Raw genomic sequence first — 17316 nt, forward strand, 5'->3', positions numbered from 1 at the left:
AAACTGTAAAAATTATTATTTTTACGTATTACTCTAAATTTTGCATTTGGATTAGTTAGGAAAGATAAAGAGCGTCTGAGATTTGTTTAGGGAAAAGTTATATCAACGGTTGTGGTTGTTTACGTCATTATTGTATCATTAACTTCACATAAATATTTTACTAATCTTTCATTATAAATGTCTTAGTAATATTTTACTAATATTTATATCAACAGTTGTGGTTGTTTACGTCATTATTGTAGACGTTGTAGGCTCCCTGTCTACTGATTTACTCAACACTGTGTTTCAAAAATAGTTCACAACGGTCACATGTATACCTCATCAGTGCAGGCTCGCGTTCTCGAGGGCGTTGAAGGTATGTCTTGACAGAGTTATTGTCAACCCAGGTAACTTGTCGGCATGGTTGCAGCTTATTCTTTTGCCAATTTGCACTCTAACCTTGTTTAAACCGAGACGATCAGACGAGAAAAATTCAGGCAATAGGAGACGTTTGCAAATAGCATCCATCAACGAAGCTCTTACTGCTTGGAAGGAGCCTAATGGCTGCTTCACTCTGGTGAATAAGTTGCTTCAACAACCTGTTCTTATTGGGCCTAAAAAGGAGGATTTGAAGAAACAGGGAGCAACTAATTTGACGTCCTGTCGGAAGAAGATAAGCTGCGGCCATTTCGCTGCTGCTATTCGTGTGTTATCCTCTTCAGGAGTGGCACCGTACAGTGAGGTTACATACCATGATTTGCAAGACAAGCACCCACCGGCGCCTCCTCCAGATGTTCCCGGTGTTGGAGAAATGTTTGACCCAATCACAGTGGACTCCCGGGCAGTTTTGGGGGCTATCAAGAGTTTTCCAAAAGGCACATCGTGTGGCCGAGATGGTTTACGTGCACAACATTTGGTCAATATGATGAGTGGGACGGAAACAATAGTAGCAGATGATTTACTCGCTTCGATAACGGGAGTTGTCAATCTTTGGTTGGCTGGTAAATGCCCTGCGGAGTTGGGTGAGTTTATTGCTAGTGCGCCCTTAACTCCGTTACTTAAACCGGGTGGTGGTATTAGGCCAATTGCAGTTGGTACGGTTTGGCGTCGGTTGGTGTCGAAGGTGGTTGCTTTCTCTGTTGGCAAAGATATGTCGTCTTATTTAGGTGACTACCAATTAGGGGTTGGTGTGCCTACGCGTGGAGAAGGTATTTTACATGATGTAAATCGCCTATTGGAGTTGAAAGGTAACTCGGACAAAACGTCAATGCTTCTCATTGACTTATCCAATGCTTTCAACATGGTGAGCAAATATCAGCTCATCAAGGAAGTTCGTCTTCATTGTCCAGGTATTTCTTGCTGGGTAGAATTTTGTTACATGCGACCTGCTAAACTTTATTATGACCATTATATTCTATCCTCTGCACTTGGAGTTCAACAAGGGAACCCTCTCGGTCCCTTGTTATTTGCATTGACACTTCACCCCCTGGTGAAGACTATTGCATCTCAATGCAAACTCGACGTGCATGCTTGGTACCTTGATGATGGTACAATTATTGGTGATACTTTGGAGGTATCCAAGGCTTTGAATATAATCGAAACAGAAGGACCTTGCAGGGGTCTACATCTTAATATAAAGAAGACAGAAGTTTTTTGGCCTTTTGTAGATCCCAGAAGTACATCTGATGGTGTTTTTCCTGCTGATATTGGTAGACCTTCTAATGGCGTTAAACTTTTGGGCGGTCCAGTGAGTTTGGATATGAACTTTATTAGCGATACGTTGTTGAGCAGAGTGAATAAGACTGTTCAACTAATGGAGGCAATCAAAAAACTCAAGGACCCCCAAAGTGAGATGTTGTTACTTCGCAATTGCACTGGTGTGTCTAGATTATATTTTGCTATGCGTACTACCAATCCTGAAGCCCTGCAATCATCCACTACCCTTTTCGATGGTCATTTACTTAAGTACTTGAGACTTCTAATTACCGTCGATGGTGCAGGGTTTGGTCCATTACAGCAGTGATTAGCTACCTTGCCTATCAAAGATGGTGGACTTGGCATTTACACCATGGCTGATACCGGCACCTATTGTTATCTCGCTTCTCAGAGTCAGACTACTTCGGTGCGAAAGGTGATCCTTGGTGATTCATTCTCAACAGACAAGGGTCCTGCTTATCAATTTGCTCTTCAGAATTTTATCCAGATATGTGGATTACCTTCTACTTTCTGTGTCGATGGTGCTTCCCCCCCCCTCCCCCCCCTCCATGCACTCCTTGACAGTCACTTACTTTGATGCAGTTAAGAAGAAAATCCCCCACCGGTTTTCTATGCCTGCAAGAGATTCTATTTTGTGGCAGTGCAATCGTGTCAAGCATGCACAAGACTATTTATTGGCTGTACCCATTAGTGGGATTAATCAGTGCCTTGGACCTAGAAAATTCAGAGTTGTGCTTTGCTATCGCCTCGGTATCCCGTTGTTTGTTGAGAATGACTTATGTCCAAGTTGCAACAAACCCATGGACATCTTTGGGGATCATGCGCTTCATTTTGCTAAGGATGTAGGTCCTAAGTTTCGACATGATATTGTTCGTGATGTTGTCGCTGATATTTGTTACAAAGCTAGTGTGCCTGCGCGCAAGGAAGTTCCTCTTGGTTTCCTGTCTGATGATGACAAAACTTTGAAGCCTGCTGATATTCTCGTGCTAAACTGGGAGAATGAACAAGATGTTTGTATGGATGTCACAGGAGTATCACCCTTCACTGGTGAAGGTGTCAGATCTTTTGTCCCGGGAAAAGCTATATGTAGTGTTGTTTCACGTAAACACACTAAATACTTGGACAAGTGTATTTCACATGGTCATTGTTTGGGTGTCCTAACTTTTACTACTTTAGGGGAACTGGGCGAAGATACTGTGTGTTTTTTTAAGCGTCCGAAAAATTGTTTAGTTAGCAATGACGCTGGTAGTGGTTTTGGTAATTTTATTTTTCATAGATTAGGAGTTGATATTCAAAGAGGTGTTGGCGCCCAGCTTGTTGCTAGGTTACCAACCAAAAGCTTTGTTTAATCTTTATTAAAATAATATGGATTATTTGCATTAAATAAATAATAAATTTGTTAATAATCATTACGGGTGCTCGGGGTGGTGTTTATGAGTGGTGATGCATGGAGGCGGTGATAATAGTGCTGGTGGTTGGTGGTTCCGGTGATGGGAGTGCAGGTGCTCAGTGTGTTAATGCAATGTTTATTCTATGTCGTTAGGACATAAGTAATATTATTATGGAAGTTGTGGTTGATTTTTTAATGTGACGCTAAAATGATTATTAATACAAAAGAAATAATTGTACAGGATGACTACAAGAGAAAAATCCAGCGACGATAAAGATAGTTTATCTGTATATGTTTTCAGTTGGTCCCACTACATATTTTACCCGATAATTTTTTCGAGACAAATATTTACATCAACTTAACAATTCTCAAACAGAAAACATAACAATTAAAATACATGCAGAATAATTAGCATCATTTTATATAGAGCCAATAAAAAAATAACAAGGATTAAAATTGACAATTTTTTTTACTTACTGCGGAGGAGGCACAGGTGAAGTTCTAGTCCACCGTGAACCATCGTTCTTTAAGATGTTATAGGGTTTCAGATTTCTCTACGTCAGTAGTAGAATCGGGAAAAGATGGTTAAAGAAGATAATAAGAATGGCGACGAGAGTAATTTTGACCAAGATATCTCCCTTTGCTTCTTCGAAGATCTTCAGTAGGTTTCATTAAAGGGCACACAGGATTCGTCGTTAAGTTTTAGATACAGAAACTTACCGCAGAGAAAAGATCGGCAAGGTCTGAATTTCTTACTTTAAAATCTTAAATTTCATCTTAATTTTTGTTTTTCGTGTTTATAAATTGATTGACTGAAGGTTGCATTTCCTTTTGAAGGGGGTGGATTTGAAGGAGGATATGACTATCAATGAATTGGAAGAATTCATCAGCTCAGCGAGTTTGGAGGATTTGCGCAAAGTAAATTGGAACAAGTATTCAAAAAACAAACTTACTTTTGCGGAAACTAGGACTCATGAGAGTACTAAGGAAATGGACAGGTTAGTTCGGAAGATGATGCTTGATGATATGGATAAGAAGAAAAAGAAGTTCGAAGATAGGGAAGAAAAACGAATCGATGATGAGATGCGTAAGGGAAATTGATGATGTTCGAAAGAATGGATGCCGTTCTACGATAACTATAAGGTATTCTTAACTCTGATCAGTTTATTGTTTACTGTTCATAATCGTGATTTTTGAAATAGGAGTTTTTGCTAGTTGTGTGATCTTAAGCAATATGAAAAGTGAAACTCCCATAGTCCCATATGCATTCGCAAGTTACCCGCGGCTTAATTGTCTTTGTAAGGTAATCAGATTATGCTTTCTTCTTTTTGTTCTGGAATGATACGACCCCCACTCTCTCAGTTGTAAGTAAGCTAAAATGTATGTTTTATCTTAATGCATGCTGTTAATCTGACTTGAGTTTTTTGAGATATCAGTCACATTATTGTTCAGTATTTTCCTTATCAGCAGCGCAAGTGAAAGTGCATTTCTTACCTGATACATGTTGTTTTTGGTTGATTTTGGAACTAGAATTTATACAAGACTCTTAACATTTTCTTAATGAGGAATAAAGAGGGAGTTATGCTGATACTTACAGGGCTTCTGGTAAGCTAATAGGAATAGGTTCGTTCTGTGCAATATTGAGCTAGGACAAAAATACTGAATATGATAGCTTTAAAATGAGTTCTAAGGTAAAAAGTCAATTAACGCTGGTCTTTTTTTTTTGGAAGTACATCAATTAACGCTGGTCTTTCCTAGCAAGGTTAATATTACATGCTACAAGCAATCCGAATGAAGGCACTCCGAACTGTAGACATATTCAAAAGCATGCTATTGATGTACTTCCAAATTTTGCTTCCACAACTTAAGCTTGAAGACAGTTAGTGTAGAATGTCCATAATGTCATGCATTGGTGTTCTGTGGTTACTGTATCAGTTAATTTTCCAAGTTAACACAAGAGAGTTTGGCAATGATCCTTGTTATGAATGTTTAAATGTTAACCACAATCAGTATATCTTTAAATGCTAAAGATCCCGTACTCGAAGCCACTAAAAAAATCTGTCTACTGTGAAACCAGAACCACATAATTTGTAGGTGCCACCTTTGCGTACAACAATAATGCAAATAAAATCACAGATAAGGCAAAAGATAAGGCCGAGACTCCAATAGCCATAAGATGGATATTCAACCAAATCCAACTATCGAATTGAATTTCATGGATAAACCAATTAAACCTTAGTACTTGTAGATGTTTATACTTAATCACCGTAATACATACTGTATTCATTAGCCAGATCTAAGGCTTATTGTTGTCTACAGGACCGGTAGTAGCAGTAGCAGATTCAACTAGCAATCTGAGTCTTTGGTTTGAGCAACAAATTTACTTGCAACATTCTGTGCAATAAGAAGTTTTCCCATCTGACAGGAAGAGACAACATTTCTTTTTACCACATTTGATGCCAGCAAGAGACACCTCATATTCATGGTCTTTTGCTCCATTTTTCTCGGCTGTTTCCACCTCTATTTCAAAATAAAAACCAACATACACAAATGTATTACATATATATATATATATAAGAAAAACAATCACAAGATTAAACAATCACAATTTTAGATTTACAAGATTTTCCAGAATAACACATTGAAATTGCACACAATCAATGAACGCTATTTACATTTAAAATTAGAATTAAAACTCACTCGTATTGTCAGCCAAGTCCTTAACTGCGGAAACCTCAGAAGACACTAAAAGAAGGGCAACAATAAGTCCCAGCCAAACAAAATCCTTAACATTTTTTGCAGCCATTTTCTAAGCACTGTCACTCTTTCAAATTAGCTAGTTGGAGAAAATGTATGTAATTGAGTAGAGAAGGGTGATGAAACTATGGCATTTTTGGAGGCCCATTTATAGAGGGGAAAAGAAGAAAGACGTGTTAAAGTGAGGAGAGAGTATTATTGCAAAATGATAAAATGGGGTCCGAAACAATACCCGTTGATGTATAAGATCTTATTTTGGATAAGAACATAGAGTGACCGACAACTATATATGGAAGGTCACGTACGTACAATTACAATGGTACACGTACACTTTTTTTTTTTTAAATGGAACCCCAAAGGTGTCACTATCCATCCATAAAAAATCCATCAAAACAAAAATAACAAAAAAATCCCATCAAAACAAAAGTAACACAAAAACTCCAAAGAATTTAATGAAACCAATTTTGGATTCATCACAAATTTGATGAAACATCGTAAAATTTGATGAAACTAATTTTGAAATTTAAGGTTTTTGTATCAATTTTTAAAAATTTGGAATTTTTGTATCAATTTTGTTTAAGATGGAGTTTTAATGGATCTCAACATTTGAATGGGGTTTTTATACCACAAGTTTGGTCATCTTGATTTTTTATGACTAGTTTTGTTATTATATTAATCAAAAGATGAGTTTTCAAAACAATACAAAAAAGGCCATTTAAATTATTTGGGCCTTTGTAGAAACTGAAAATAAGAACGATTTTTTGGGGACCATGGTTTTTTTGGGGACCATTGTTTTATAAGGCCATCTACCCTATACTTATAAGAGATGTCCTAAAGTGTAGACATTACTAATTTTCCCCCCTAACCCTAATTGAGATTATAACTAAACTAATAACTACCAAAATATAAAAAAACCTAATCTAATCTATTAACAAAAACCAAAATCAGACTACCCTACCGCCGCACAAAGAAAAAAAAAGTCTTCTTCTTCTTCTTCTTCTTCCTTTCAACATCGTCTTCATCGATTAATCGTCGATTCATAAAATTTTCATCGTCGATTAATCAATCGACTATAAGAATGGTTCTTCGAAAGAAAACCAAAAGACTCCCAGGAAAGGTCCCCCATTAGGACATCTAGCAAATCAGCCAAGTGATTTTGAGATTCATAAGGAAGTGGAAGAGCCAAGTGAATCCATAATCCAGTATAATAGACGCAGTAAGAACCCTGATTCTTCCATGGGACCGATTCGCAGGTATTTCCCGAGAAATCCATTTCTTTTAATTTGATTTGCATCGATTCAATTGATTAGAAATCATCAAAATAGGGTTCAAATTGAAGTTACAGTGTTTAGTTCGGTTAGAGCGTCTTTTATTGTTTCCCTAGTTTCTTAACCGAACTCCATGAAACGAAGAACACGAAGAACAGTTCGGTTTTATCGGATTGAAAACTAGGTTACCGAACTCGTGAGTTCGGTTGTTTCGCAAAAAAATTGTTGAACTGTCATGTAACCGAACTATAGCCATATTACCAAAAATAGGAAAAAATCCATGTAACCGAACTGTTTGATTTTTTCCAAAATTTCTAGTACCCACAATACCGAACTCTAGCATCTTTGTTCGGTTGTTTCGCATAAATGTTTAAAACTGCCATGTAACCGAACTGTACCCTTATTACAAAAAAAAAAAAAAATTGGCCATGTAACCGAACTGTTCTTTTTTTCCTTATATGTTTAATACCCATATAACCGAACTTGTTCCAATATGTTCGGTTTGTTCGCAAAAAACTTTGACAAACCGAACTCTTGGCTATTTACATATATATGTGGAGTTCGGTTTTCTCGAAAAGATAATTGAGTAACCGAACTCTACCCTGGAACACGATTTTTTTTTTCTTGAGTTGGTTTTTTTTTCGTGAATTATTCCTTATTTCTTTTGTTTTTTTGTTTAGTGGCAAAGGTAAGAAATCTAACCAACCATTACCGGAAGATTTGAGAACTCCCACACCTAGAGGCCCAAAACACTTAGGTGCCGATAAGCGTGGAACCAAAAATGCTAAGTATGGAGGTGGGTCATTACCGGGTGTTGTCATCCAAGATGGTGTCAATAGAGATAATGTTGACAACGTAATCCAACAAGTTAATGAAGAGATCGTGGAAGAGATGAGCAGTCAAGAACATAATCAAGGTGGAGAAGATGAACTAGCTCAAGGAGGAGGAAATGAGGGTGGCGATGATGAGGGTGAAAAAGATGAGGAAGGCGGAGACAAGGATGGAGATAAGGATGATGATGAATCAGAGGAGGGCTCAGATGAAGAGGAAGAAGAAGAGGAACAAGCAGACATAGTGGTAAAGAGACCTAGAAAGACACCTAAAAATCTTTGTGCTAGATATTCGTACATTCCTCATAAGGATTTGTGTTTTCCGCCAAAGAATCCAACATATGATACTCCAAGAGATGGCGGGGAGGTATTGATGGGCTACAAAAACTCATGGGCTGCCAAGATCTTTGCAACAAAGGTATGGTTCAATCTTAACCATCAAGATTTAGATTTCTCGGTCATTTTATTATATTTTGACATATATTGTTCTTTTCTATATATATTAGTATATAAGATATGATGTTGTTTTTTTAGGATCATAAAAATGTTGTTCGTGTTTTGAAACGTCAAAATAACAAGGTGTGGAATATAGAAAATGAGTGTGATGAGGTCCGCCTGGCGGTATTTGATTGTGTACTATGGAACGAGATACAACATGCGCACCAAAAATTTGATGCTGTCACTGTTACTGCATTTGCCGAGAGGGCTTATCCAGAAACGGATACCTTTCATCTACCTTTTGGTGAGATGGCAATAACTCCGGATGATTGTTTTAGAATCACAACCCTAGAAATTACAGGAACAAGTGTTCGAGATGGCTACGATCCCTCGATGAGTTATGAAGTTCTTGAAAAACTAGTCGAAAGGTGTCTAGGATGGAGCGATAAAAAGGCACAATGTGAGTTTAGGCGAGCTAACAAAGAGCCTAAGGAAGGTGATGAGTATAATGAGTTTGAGGAAGACCGCACGTACAAGAAGTAATTGAAAAAGATCAAGCTCAAAACCTTGTTTGATGAGTTTTCAGGGACGAAAGATTTGGTTCCTCAAGGAAAGTTGGTGATGACAGAGGAGAAGACTAAGCACCATGTGACTGCTTATTTGTTATATCAACTTGGAACCATCTTCTTCCCTGACACTTCAGGCCACGTGGTAAATGCTCATTACCTCCAGCTATTGGACCCCTTGGATGAGGTGAACAACTACTCTTGAGGCTAGACCACGTGGTAAAAGCATAAACGAAGCGCTCTATGTGCGGTTCCAACCATTGCTCCACCACATACGTTATTATATCCTCCGGATATTCGGGGCTAGACCAATGTTCTCTAAATTCGGCAAGATTTAGATAATACTCTTCTTCGGTGAGAGACCAAGTCAATGCCTCCCATTCCCCGGAGAAGGCAACCCATTTAGCGTGATTTATGGCGTATTATTTATCGAATTCCTATTTTGCTTCCGCTTGTTCATCTTCCGGTAGCTTACTAATCTCTTCCAATCCTTTCCTCTTAGATGGACAAAGTTGAGGCTTGCACCTATTCATCACATTGCACCATATATGAAATGTACAAAGCATATTATGTGTTAATGGGAAGACTTTCTCTATTGCGTTCATCAATGCTACGTCTTTGTCCGTCACGATAACCCCGGGGATCTCATCATCTCGGTAGATCGCCTTCACTTTTTGTAGCGCCCAAGTGTAACTTGGTTCTTGATCGTCCTTTAGAAAACAAAAAGCAACGGTAAACGGTGACTTCGTCGACGTACGACCAACAATGTTCAACAATGGCATCTCGTATTTGTTTGTCTTGTAAGTGCAATAAATTATAAGAAATTCATGGAATGATTGAGCCAATTGAACACTCTTAGGATGGGCAATGAAGAGATGAGTTATTTCTTCTTCCGGACCTACCTTCTTTTGAACCGCGTAGCCTTTCTCTTGAGCCAAAATAAATAATTGTTGCATTACTTTTCTATCCTTCCATTCATTCCTTTTAATCGTCTCAATTGCATTGTAAATGGTGTACAAAGATGATACGTCACCCGGGTTATCTTGCTTTAATAAGCGAAGCATTGTGGAAGGTGGAATACACAATTTCCTATACTCGGCTATTTTTTCCATTTCTCGAGGAGTGAGCCTTGCGGCCATTGCATGCCCTTCAAGATCATCCGGACGAGGGTGGTTATGACGACCTACCACCTTATCCATAGATAGAAACCATTTCGTCGTTAATTTGCTCTTGCTAAATACTAGCTTGAACGAACATTTGATTTTCTTTGAGAACGTTGTGTTCTTCCTCGTCGTCTTTCCTTTATACTCATAACCCTTCCTCTTTGACTAACATCGGGATCTCCACTTCTCTCACAAACCATTTCAAAACGAGTGTTGCTTTATTTTCCATTCAAAACCAAGACGCAATTGACTCTCTTGGCATGTTCTCTAGCCCAATTCTTCGCATCAATAGGTAAGTCAAATACCAACTCATTCGCATAGTGAGTAGATGTATCTTCGAACAATATATCAATCGGAGAAGGTTGATCATGCATTGGTATAGGTTGTGATTCCATCTACAAGAAATGTAACAACATCAATGCAATCACAAATAAGTTCGGTCACATAATAATTTTATCGGGGAAACCGAACTCATTGTTCGGTTGGTTAAGCAAGTTGCAAAGCAACCGAACAAATAAAAGGAACCGAGTTCGGTAACATGTGAATTTTATCGCAACAACCGAACTAATAAAAGGAACGGAGTTCGGTTACTTTGTATTTTATGTAGATAACCGAACTAGACACTGGAACTTCAGATTTTTTTTGTTTGTTAAGTTCGATTGGTTATGCTGTTAGGTTCAAGTTTGCGAAACAACCGAACTTATTAAACATAGTTCGGTTAGATAGTTGGTACATGCCGTTTGCGAACCAACCGAACTGTATGCACTTGGTTAAACTTTATTTTTACGTAAAGTTCGGTTAGTTGCGAACCAACCGAACATAACACTGCATCTCAGAACTTCCATTAATGTGGAGTTCGGTAACCTGCGTGTTTGGATAAAGTAACCGAACTACATCTTCAAATGAGTTCGGTTACTTATTCATCTCACAAGGCAACCGAACTACACCTTCAGAACAGTTCGGTTACATGTTCTTCATATAATGTAACCGAACTGTGCAAAATCCAGTTCAAAAATTTACATTTTGGGGAAGTTTTTACCAATTCAACATACATTATCTAAGTTTGGAGCTTACCTGTTCATCCAAATACTCTTCCTCCGGTTGTGGTTGATAAAATCCATCATTTTCATCTTGAGTTTCATTTTGGGGAAGAATACAATCACCATCTAAGAAATAAGCCAAATCCGGATCATTTTGAAGATTAACAAATATTCTAGGAGAGGATGGAAATGAAGAATCAGATGAGTTTTCATCACTTGAATACTCAAAGGGGGTGAATTGGAAAAAACTTTTATTTTCCATGTTTTTCTCCTTCATCTTCTCTAACTCTACTCTCACAATAATTCTACTCAACTAATAATAAACCCATCTTTTAATTTAATCTCACTGATTGTTTTTAACTAAATCATTTCACTAATCACAACCTAAATTAATTAAGAGGGTAGATTAGGTATTAAATAAATAACTAGATATGGGGTGACCTAGAATTACTTCTAATGTCTTTACCCAAAATAAAACCATGGTCCCCCCAAAAAAACCATGGTCCCCAAAAAATCGTTCGAAAATAAGCTATGCTATTCAGAACAAACAAGGAAATGACTTTTTTAAACTATTTTAGCCCATGAAAGAATGCTACTTTGTAGTTTGGCTTGTCTGGTACTTCCATTGTTCTTATGAAGTCAGGTCTTGTATCATATCTTCTCTTTTCTCCCTTGGTTAGACCTGCTCCTTTTTTTTGTCATTAAGTCGGTTGAGAAATTAATTTCCCTGTAGCCATGAATAAAATACTGGTCTTGGAGAGTACTTTTAATTCTGTTCCATCTTGTACAAGCCCACCATGGTACTTCTTCATTCTGAAATGCTGCAATTGCTGCTTGAGAATCTGTTTGAAAACAGACTTTAAAGAAGTTGTTGTTTATTGCCCATTCCCCAGCATATAGTATTGCAAAAATTTCTGTCATAAAATTTGTGGCAAGACCCAAACCTCCGGACATAGCATACATGTATTCTCTATTCCCCAGTCTGCATATAAATCCATAACATGCTTCACCTGGATTTCCCCTAGATGCACCATCACAACATATGAGAATAAATGGAGGATTAGGAAGATGGAAGTAAATCTCAGTTATCCTTGTTGTCTTCACTCTTTTACATTTCAAATCAAAGAATTTCAAAACTTGTAGATCATAAGATGAGTTCCACATATTTCCTGTCATTCTAACATCACATTCTCTTGTAAAATGAATAATCCTCTGTTTAAGAGCATTCAGATTTGGTTGTTCTTCTTCATAAACAGTTCTGTTTCTTAAGAACCATATATCTTTCAAGGTTACAAGAGCTACCACTCTCCATAGTTCTTTTATTGCTGGACTCTTGTGATTTGCCAGTTTGAGAATATCTTCCAAATATTTTGGATTTATAAACTAAAAAATTCCACCAAGCCAGCTCCAAATTATTTCACTAAAATCACAGTATCAAAGGATATGTTCTAAATTTTCCTCCTCCCTTTTATAGCATGGACATCTGGATGCTAGTTGAAATTTTTTCTTCTTCATTTTTTCATCTGATGGAACTACTCCTCTCGCTAACTTCCATACATTGCTAGACACATTTGGATGGATGTTTTTGTGCCACACTGTTTTAGCCCAATTCACTGGATGAAACTTTTTCCTTATACAATTAGAAGCAGAAGCTACATAGAACTTACCAGATGTTGTTGCACTCCATATCCTCCTATCTCCCTTGTTGTCTATAACTGGAAGTTCTGAAGTTGCAAAGAATTCAAGAAAATTTGCTGGAATCTGCCATTCTCCATCTCTGATTAAGTCTGCCACTTTCATAGATGGGTTTTGTAACATTGTAGAATTTTCAGGGAAGATATTTTTTAAAGGTTTATCTTTTATCCAGTTATCATTCCAAACTGAAATATTAGTTCCATCTCCTACAAGCCATCTAGAGTGCTCAAAAACTTCAGCTACAACCCACTTAATTCCTGGCCATATTGAGGATTTTTTGTAATAATCAATCCAATTGCAATTCTTGTCTTGAAATTTTCCTTGAAAGAATTTAGACCATTCATCATTTCCATTTTGAATTTTCCAACACATCTTCATCAACATTGACTTATTTAACTGTTTGATTCCCAGTCTTCCTTCAGCTAGAGGAGCACAAGTCTTTTCCCATTTCAAAGTGACTATCTTCCTAATTGATGGATCTCCAGACCACAAGAAGTTTCTTATAATCTTTTCACTATCTTTTAGCACTTTTTTTGGCCACTTATAGACTGACATATTGAAGATTGGAATGCTGCAAAGAACAAATTTAATTAAGACCAATCTTTCTTGAAATGATAACATTTTGCCTTTTCAACCTGCTAAATTTTCTTGCAACATTTCTACGCACCCCCATACATACATGTTTAGCTCTAATAATTCCTGGAACAAGTATTACTCCCAAGTATTTATCAGGAAAATCAGATAATATCATTTCACAGTCTTCTGCCAATAGATTCTTTCTTGCATTACTTGTACCACCCACAACGCATTTACTCTTTGCTAGATTAATTTCCTGGCCAGAAGCTTTTTGAGAAACATCAAGAATTTTTAACAAACTTCTCAAGTTTCTTCTATAACCATTAGAAAATAGAAAAATGTCATCTGCAAACAGTATATGAGTAGGATGTACCCAGAGCCGGGCCTGAGGGTGTGCAAGCCGTGCAACCGCACAGGGCCCAGCTCTTTCGAGGGCCTTTTTCCTATGAACCTATGGTGTATACTCGCTTTCCCCTCCAAGCCCAGTAAGCCCAACATATCGAAAAAGAAAAAATCTTTAATTTTGCTAGCACTAGAACGCGTGACCTTGGGTGAGATAGTTACATTCCTTAAACCACTAGGTTGTCGACTTGTTTTTGTTATATTTTTCAGCCCCTGATCATCACTACATATTTAATCTTTATCATATTACTACCACAAGCACCTTCCCATCGCTATATCCACGTATATAAATTTTTGTATAACCCATGGCCATATATTTTGAGTTTCCTTCGGGTATTTTTGTTCTTGTAGTTGGATATTAACAAAGAGAGTTACTGTTCGCGTCAAAAAAATAAATAAAATTGGCCATATAAAAGGCCCTGCGAAATTTTTCGCACAGGACCCTTCTAGGATCAGGATCGACTCTGGATGTACTCCATTTCTGTGTACCATTGGAAGCAGTTTACCTTGTGATACCATGGATGATATTTTTCTACTTAGGACATCTTAAGTTATAACAAAAAGAAGTGGAGATAATTGATCGTCCTGCCTTAAGCCTCTACTAACATTGAAGAAACCTACTGGTCCTCCATTGACAAGAACAGAGATCTTAGCTGACTTAAGCAGAATATGAATCCATCTTGTGAATTTTTCAGAGAAACCAAATTTGTGTAGAGCACTGAAGAGGAATTCCCAGCTAAGTGAATCATAAGCTTGTGAAATATCTAACTTTAACCCCACATTACCACCTCTTCTCTTTGAGTCCAATTCATTGATTATTTCAGATGCAAGAACAATATGATCTTGAGCATTTCTTCCTTTAATAAATGCACCTTGTTGGGGGGAAACAATCTTTTGCACCATAAAGCTCAATCTTGTTGTTATAATTTTGGTAATGACCTTGAAGATAAAATTCATAAGACCAATTGGTCTAAATTGATTTTCTTTTCTTGCATTTTTAACCTTTGGAAGAATCATTAAGAAATTAGCATTACCCGCTGGGATGAATCCCTTTTCCCAACAAAATTGAATGGATTTAATAAAATCTTCACTGATTATTTCCCAAGCCATTCTATAGAACCATCCTCCAAAGCCATCTGGTCCAGGTGAGCTATCTGGGTCTAGCTCAAACACTGCTTTCTTTATTTTATCTGCTGAAGGAGTAGCTTCCAATTGTTCATTTTCTTGAATATTAATCACTTTAGGGACTGCATCAAGAATTTCCTCAGAAATTTGAACTTCTTTATATTTAAATTTTGTTTCAAAATGATTGACTAAAATATCTGTTATTCCATGCTGAGTATAAATAAGCTCACCCTCTTCATTTTCAAGCTCCACTATAACATTATGAATTTCCTGATTATCATATTGACATGAATTTTTTTTGCATTGGCAGCTCCATATATGAGTCACTTAACTCTAGATTTTTGTTTTCTATATCTTGATTCTGTTGAGTTAAAACTTCTTGTACTCCTCTAGCCGTGACAAGTTGATTAAGTAATGCAATGTTACTAGGAGACTGATCTGAAATTAGTGAAAGTCTCATTACATCTCCATCAGCTTGCTTAAGTTTTTTCTTCACATCTCCAAACACACTCCGGTTCCAATTTTTAATTGTTACTTTGAGGTGTTTCAATTTTGAAAGAAAGGTGAAACCTGGTGATGGCTGTCGTAGGCACAAAAAATTAATAAATATATTTCCCACTAATTAACTGGTAATATAGCGGTACTAAGAGATCGTTCCCACAGAGAGCTGTGTAATTGATAGGTTATCTGATCAGCAAAATAAAGTAAATAACAAAAGGGGGTTTTGGTTGTAAGATAAATATAAAGACAATAAAAATAGATGATCAAGGAATCCTTCGTCGTTACCAAGCGATAACTGGATTAATATACTTATCTATTGTTCGTAAGAACCATTCATCACCAACCGTGGAATAACAACTAGCTCAGTGTTATCCCCAAAACTCCTTGTACAACGGATACGGAAGCTCTCCAATATCAGATTCTATTCAACTGAACCACCAAGTAGTAGCTCACTCAAGGTGTAATCCAATGAATGCTTTAAGCTTTGTGAATTAGGTTAATCCCAGTAGTTAAATTATTAGCTCAAGGTTTACTTGCTGATGTTGTTTTCACACACGATTCCTCCACATAATCCCTCTGTAAGTTCTCGTGATTTCTACCTGTGTAGAGAGTTATTCGACGATTACTTATCTCCTAACTTCCACTAGCAATAGAACAATCAATAGACTAATCTAGCGTGCACTCCAAATCAATCTAAGAATCACTCGTAAACCCTAGATATGGTAAAAACAAACGAAGACGATAAAAATTCTCAACAGATTTGTATTAGTAATAAAGCTTCACGCTTAGAACATTGAATTCATCCTTAATCAACAAAGGATTTAGCTACTCATATTACAAAGAAGATGAATAATGGTGGTTTCCCCCTAAAGGGGTAAACCCTAGGTTTTGATGTAGAACTTGTGATATGAGATTTTCGATATCTGTTTTACATACCTAATGCCTTTTTATAGGTTTACATTGCTTGGTCCCCAAGTATTTAGTTCGGTTTAAGAACCCAACCCGAAATAACGAAATAACGAATCCAAACGTGCCCTTAGGCTTTTCAAGGTATTAATACATGTTTCCTACTACCTAAGTTTGTGAACCCAGTCCGCAAACTTCAAATTCCAGCACATATTTTCAGAATTAAAGTGTGAAAACCCGTTCGCGAACTTTACTGTTTTCGGTATTCAATAAAAGCTTGTTTTGGCCACAACTTCTTCATCCGAACTCGGAATGACCTCATTCCTTTTCATTCTTTTTATCTTTCAATTATCTTCACGATGGTGATGAGAAATCCTTAATTTGAATGAGTTAAGATCGGTCTTTGGCCCTTCTCTTGATTTTGAGCGTTTTGCTCCTTTTCATCGCACTTCTTCCACTTCTCTTGGACTTGGGCGCTTAGATACTCGGAATATTTCTCTTCCTAGATCTTTTCAGCACTTTGTAGCTCCTTTTTTGATGATTCACCTATTATAGTCAAATAACAGAAAACAATGGTAATAATACGAATACATGCAAGAATAATAGCTAAAACAAGTATGGAATAGACACTAAAATCATATGAGTTATGCACTTATCAAATTCCCCCACACTTAGCTTTTGCTAGTCCTCGAGCAAACTAAATAAAACTAATCCTAAATACAAAAACTCCATGTCGTGAGGATACGGTTACTCTTAGCATGAATAACAGGCCTTTAAACCCCTGGGTGTCCCTAGTGGACGAGTTATAGTCTCGTGAGGGTTTAAAAGAGGTATACCCACAAAACCTACTCCAATTTCTCTCCTTGAAAGAACCACTAAGGATAGGCACAAAGTAGAAAGCCAAATAATTAGCTTGCATATGTTCTTTAGCTACAAACATCCCACATACATTCCAATCCTCACA

At 37.1% G+C, this 17316-nt stretch overlaps 1 protein-coding gene and 1 long non-coding RNA gene across 3 annotated transcripts; one reads left to right on the forward strand and one right to left on the reverse strand.

The window, feature by feature from the left end:
- The first annotated feature begins 3553 nt into the window (after window positions 1-3553).
- On the forward strand, window positions 3554-7860 carry LOC113307963. Of its 2 annotated transcripts, none has more exons than XR_003339399.1 (3): window positions 3554-3826; window positions 3923-4228; window positions 7791-7860. It is a non-coding gene; the product is annotated as an uncharacterized LOC113307963 (long non-coding RNA). The 2 variants fall into 2 exon arrangements; XR_003339398.1 differs by lacking the exon at window positions 7791-7860 and adding an exon at window positions 4616-5110.
- Window positions 7861-11798: 3938 nt separating this feature from the next.
- LOC113312518 lies at window positions 11799-14090 on the reverse strand. The gene is made up of 4 exons (XM_026561267.1): window positions 14083-14090; window positions 13478-13732; window positions 12705-13413; window positions 11799-12530 (listed from the first exon to the last, which is right to left on the reverse strand). Exons 1-4 carry the CDS (start codon window positions 14088-14090, stop codon window positions 11799-11801), a joined length of 1704 nt encoding a protein of 567 aa, XP_026417052.1.
- Between the last annotated feature and the right edge of the window lie 3226 nt (window positions 14091-17316).

The sequence above is a fragment of the Papaver somniferum genome, chromosome 9 (genome assembly GCF_003573695.1).
Source record: "Papaver somniferum cultivar HN1 chromosome 9, ASM357369v1, whole genome shotgun sequence".
Lineage (NCBI taxonomy): Eukaryota > Viridiplantae > Streptophyta > Magnoliopsida > Ranunculales > Papaveraceae > Papaver > Papaver somniferum.

Coding starts and splice junctions, on each gene's coding strand:
- LOC113312518 (XM_026561267.1), bottom strand. Junction 13,414..13,477: donor GTTGCAAGAAAATTTAGCAG/GTTGAAAAGGCA, acceptor TGTTCTTTGCAG/CATTCCAATCTTCAATATGT. Junction 12,531..12,704: donor ATCCAAATGTGTCTAGCAAT/GTATGGAAGTTA, acceptor GGAATTTTTTAG/TTTATAAATCCAAAATATTT.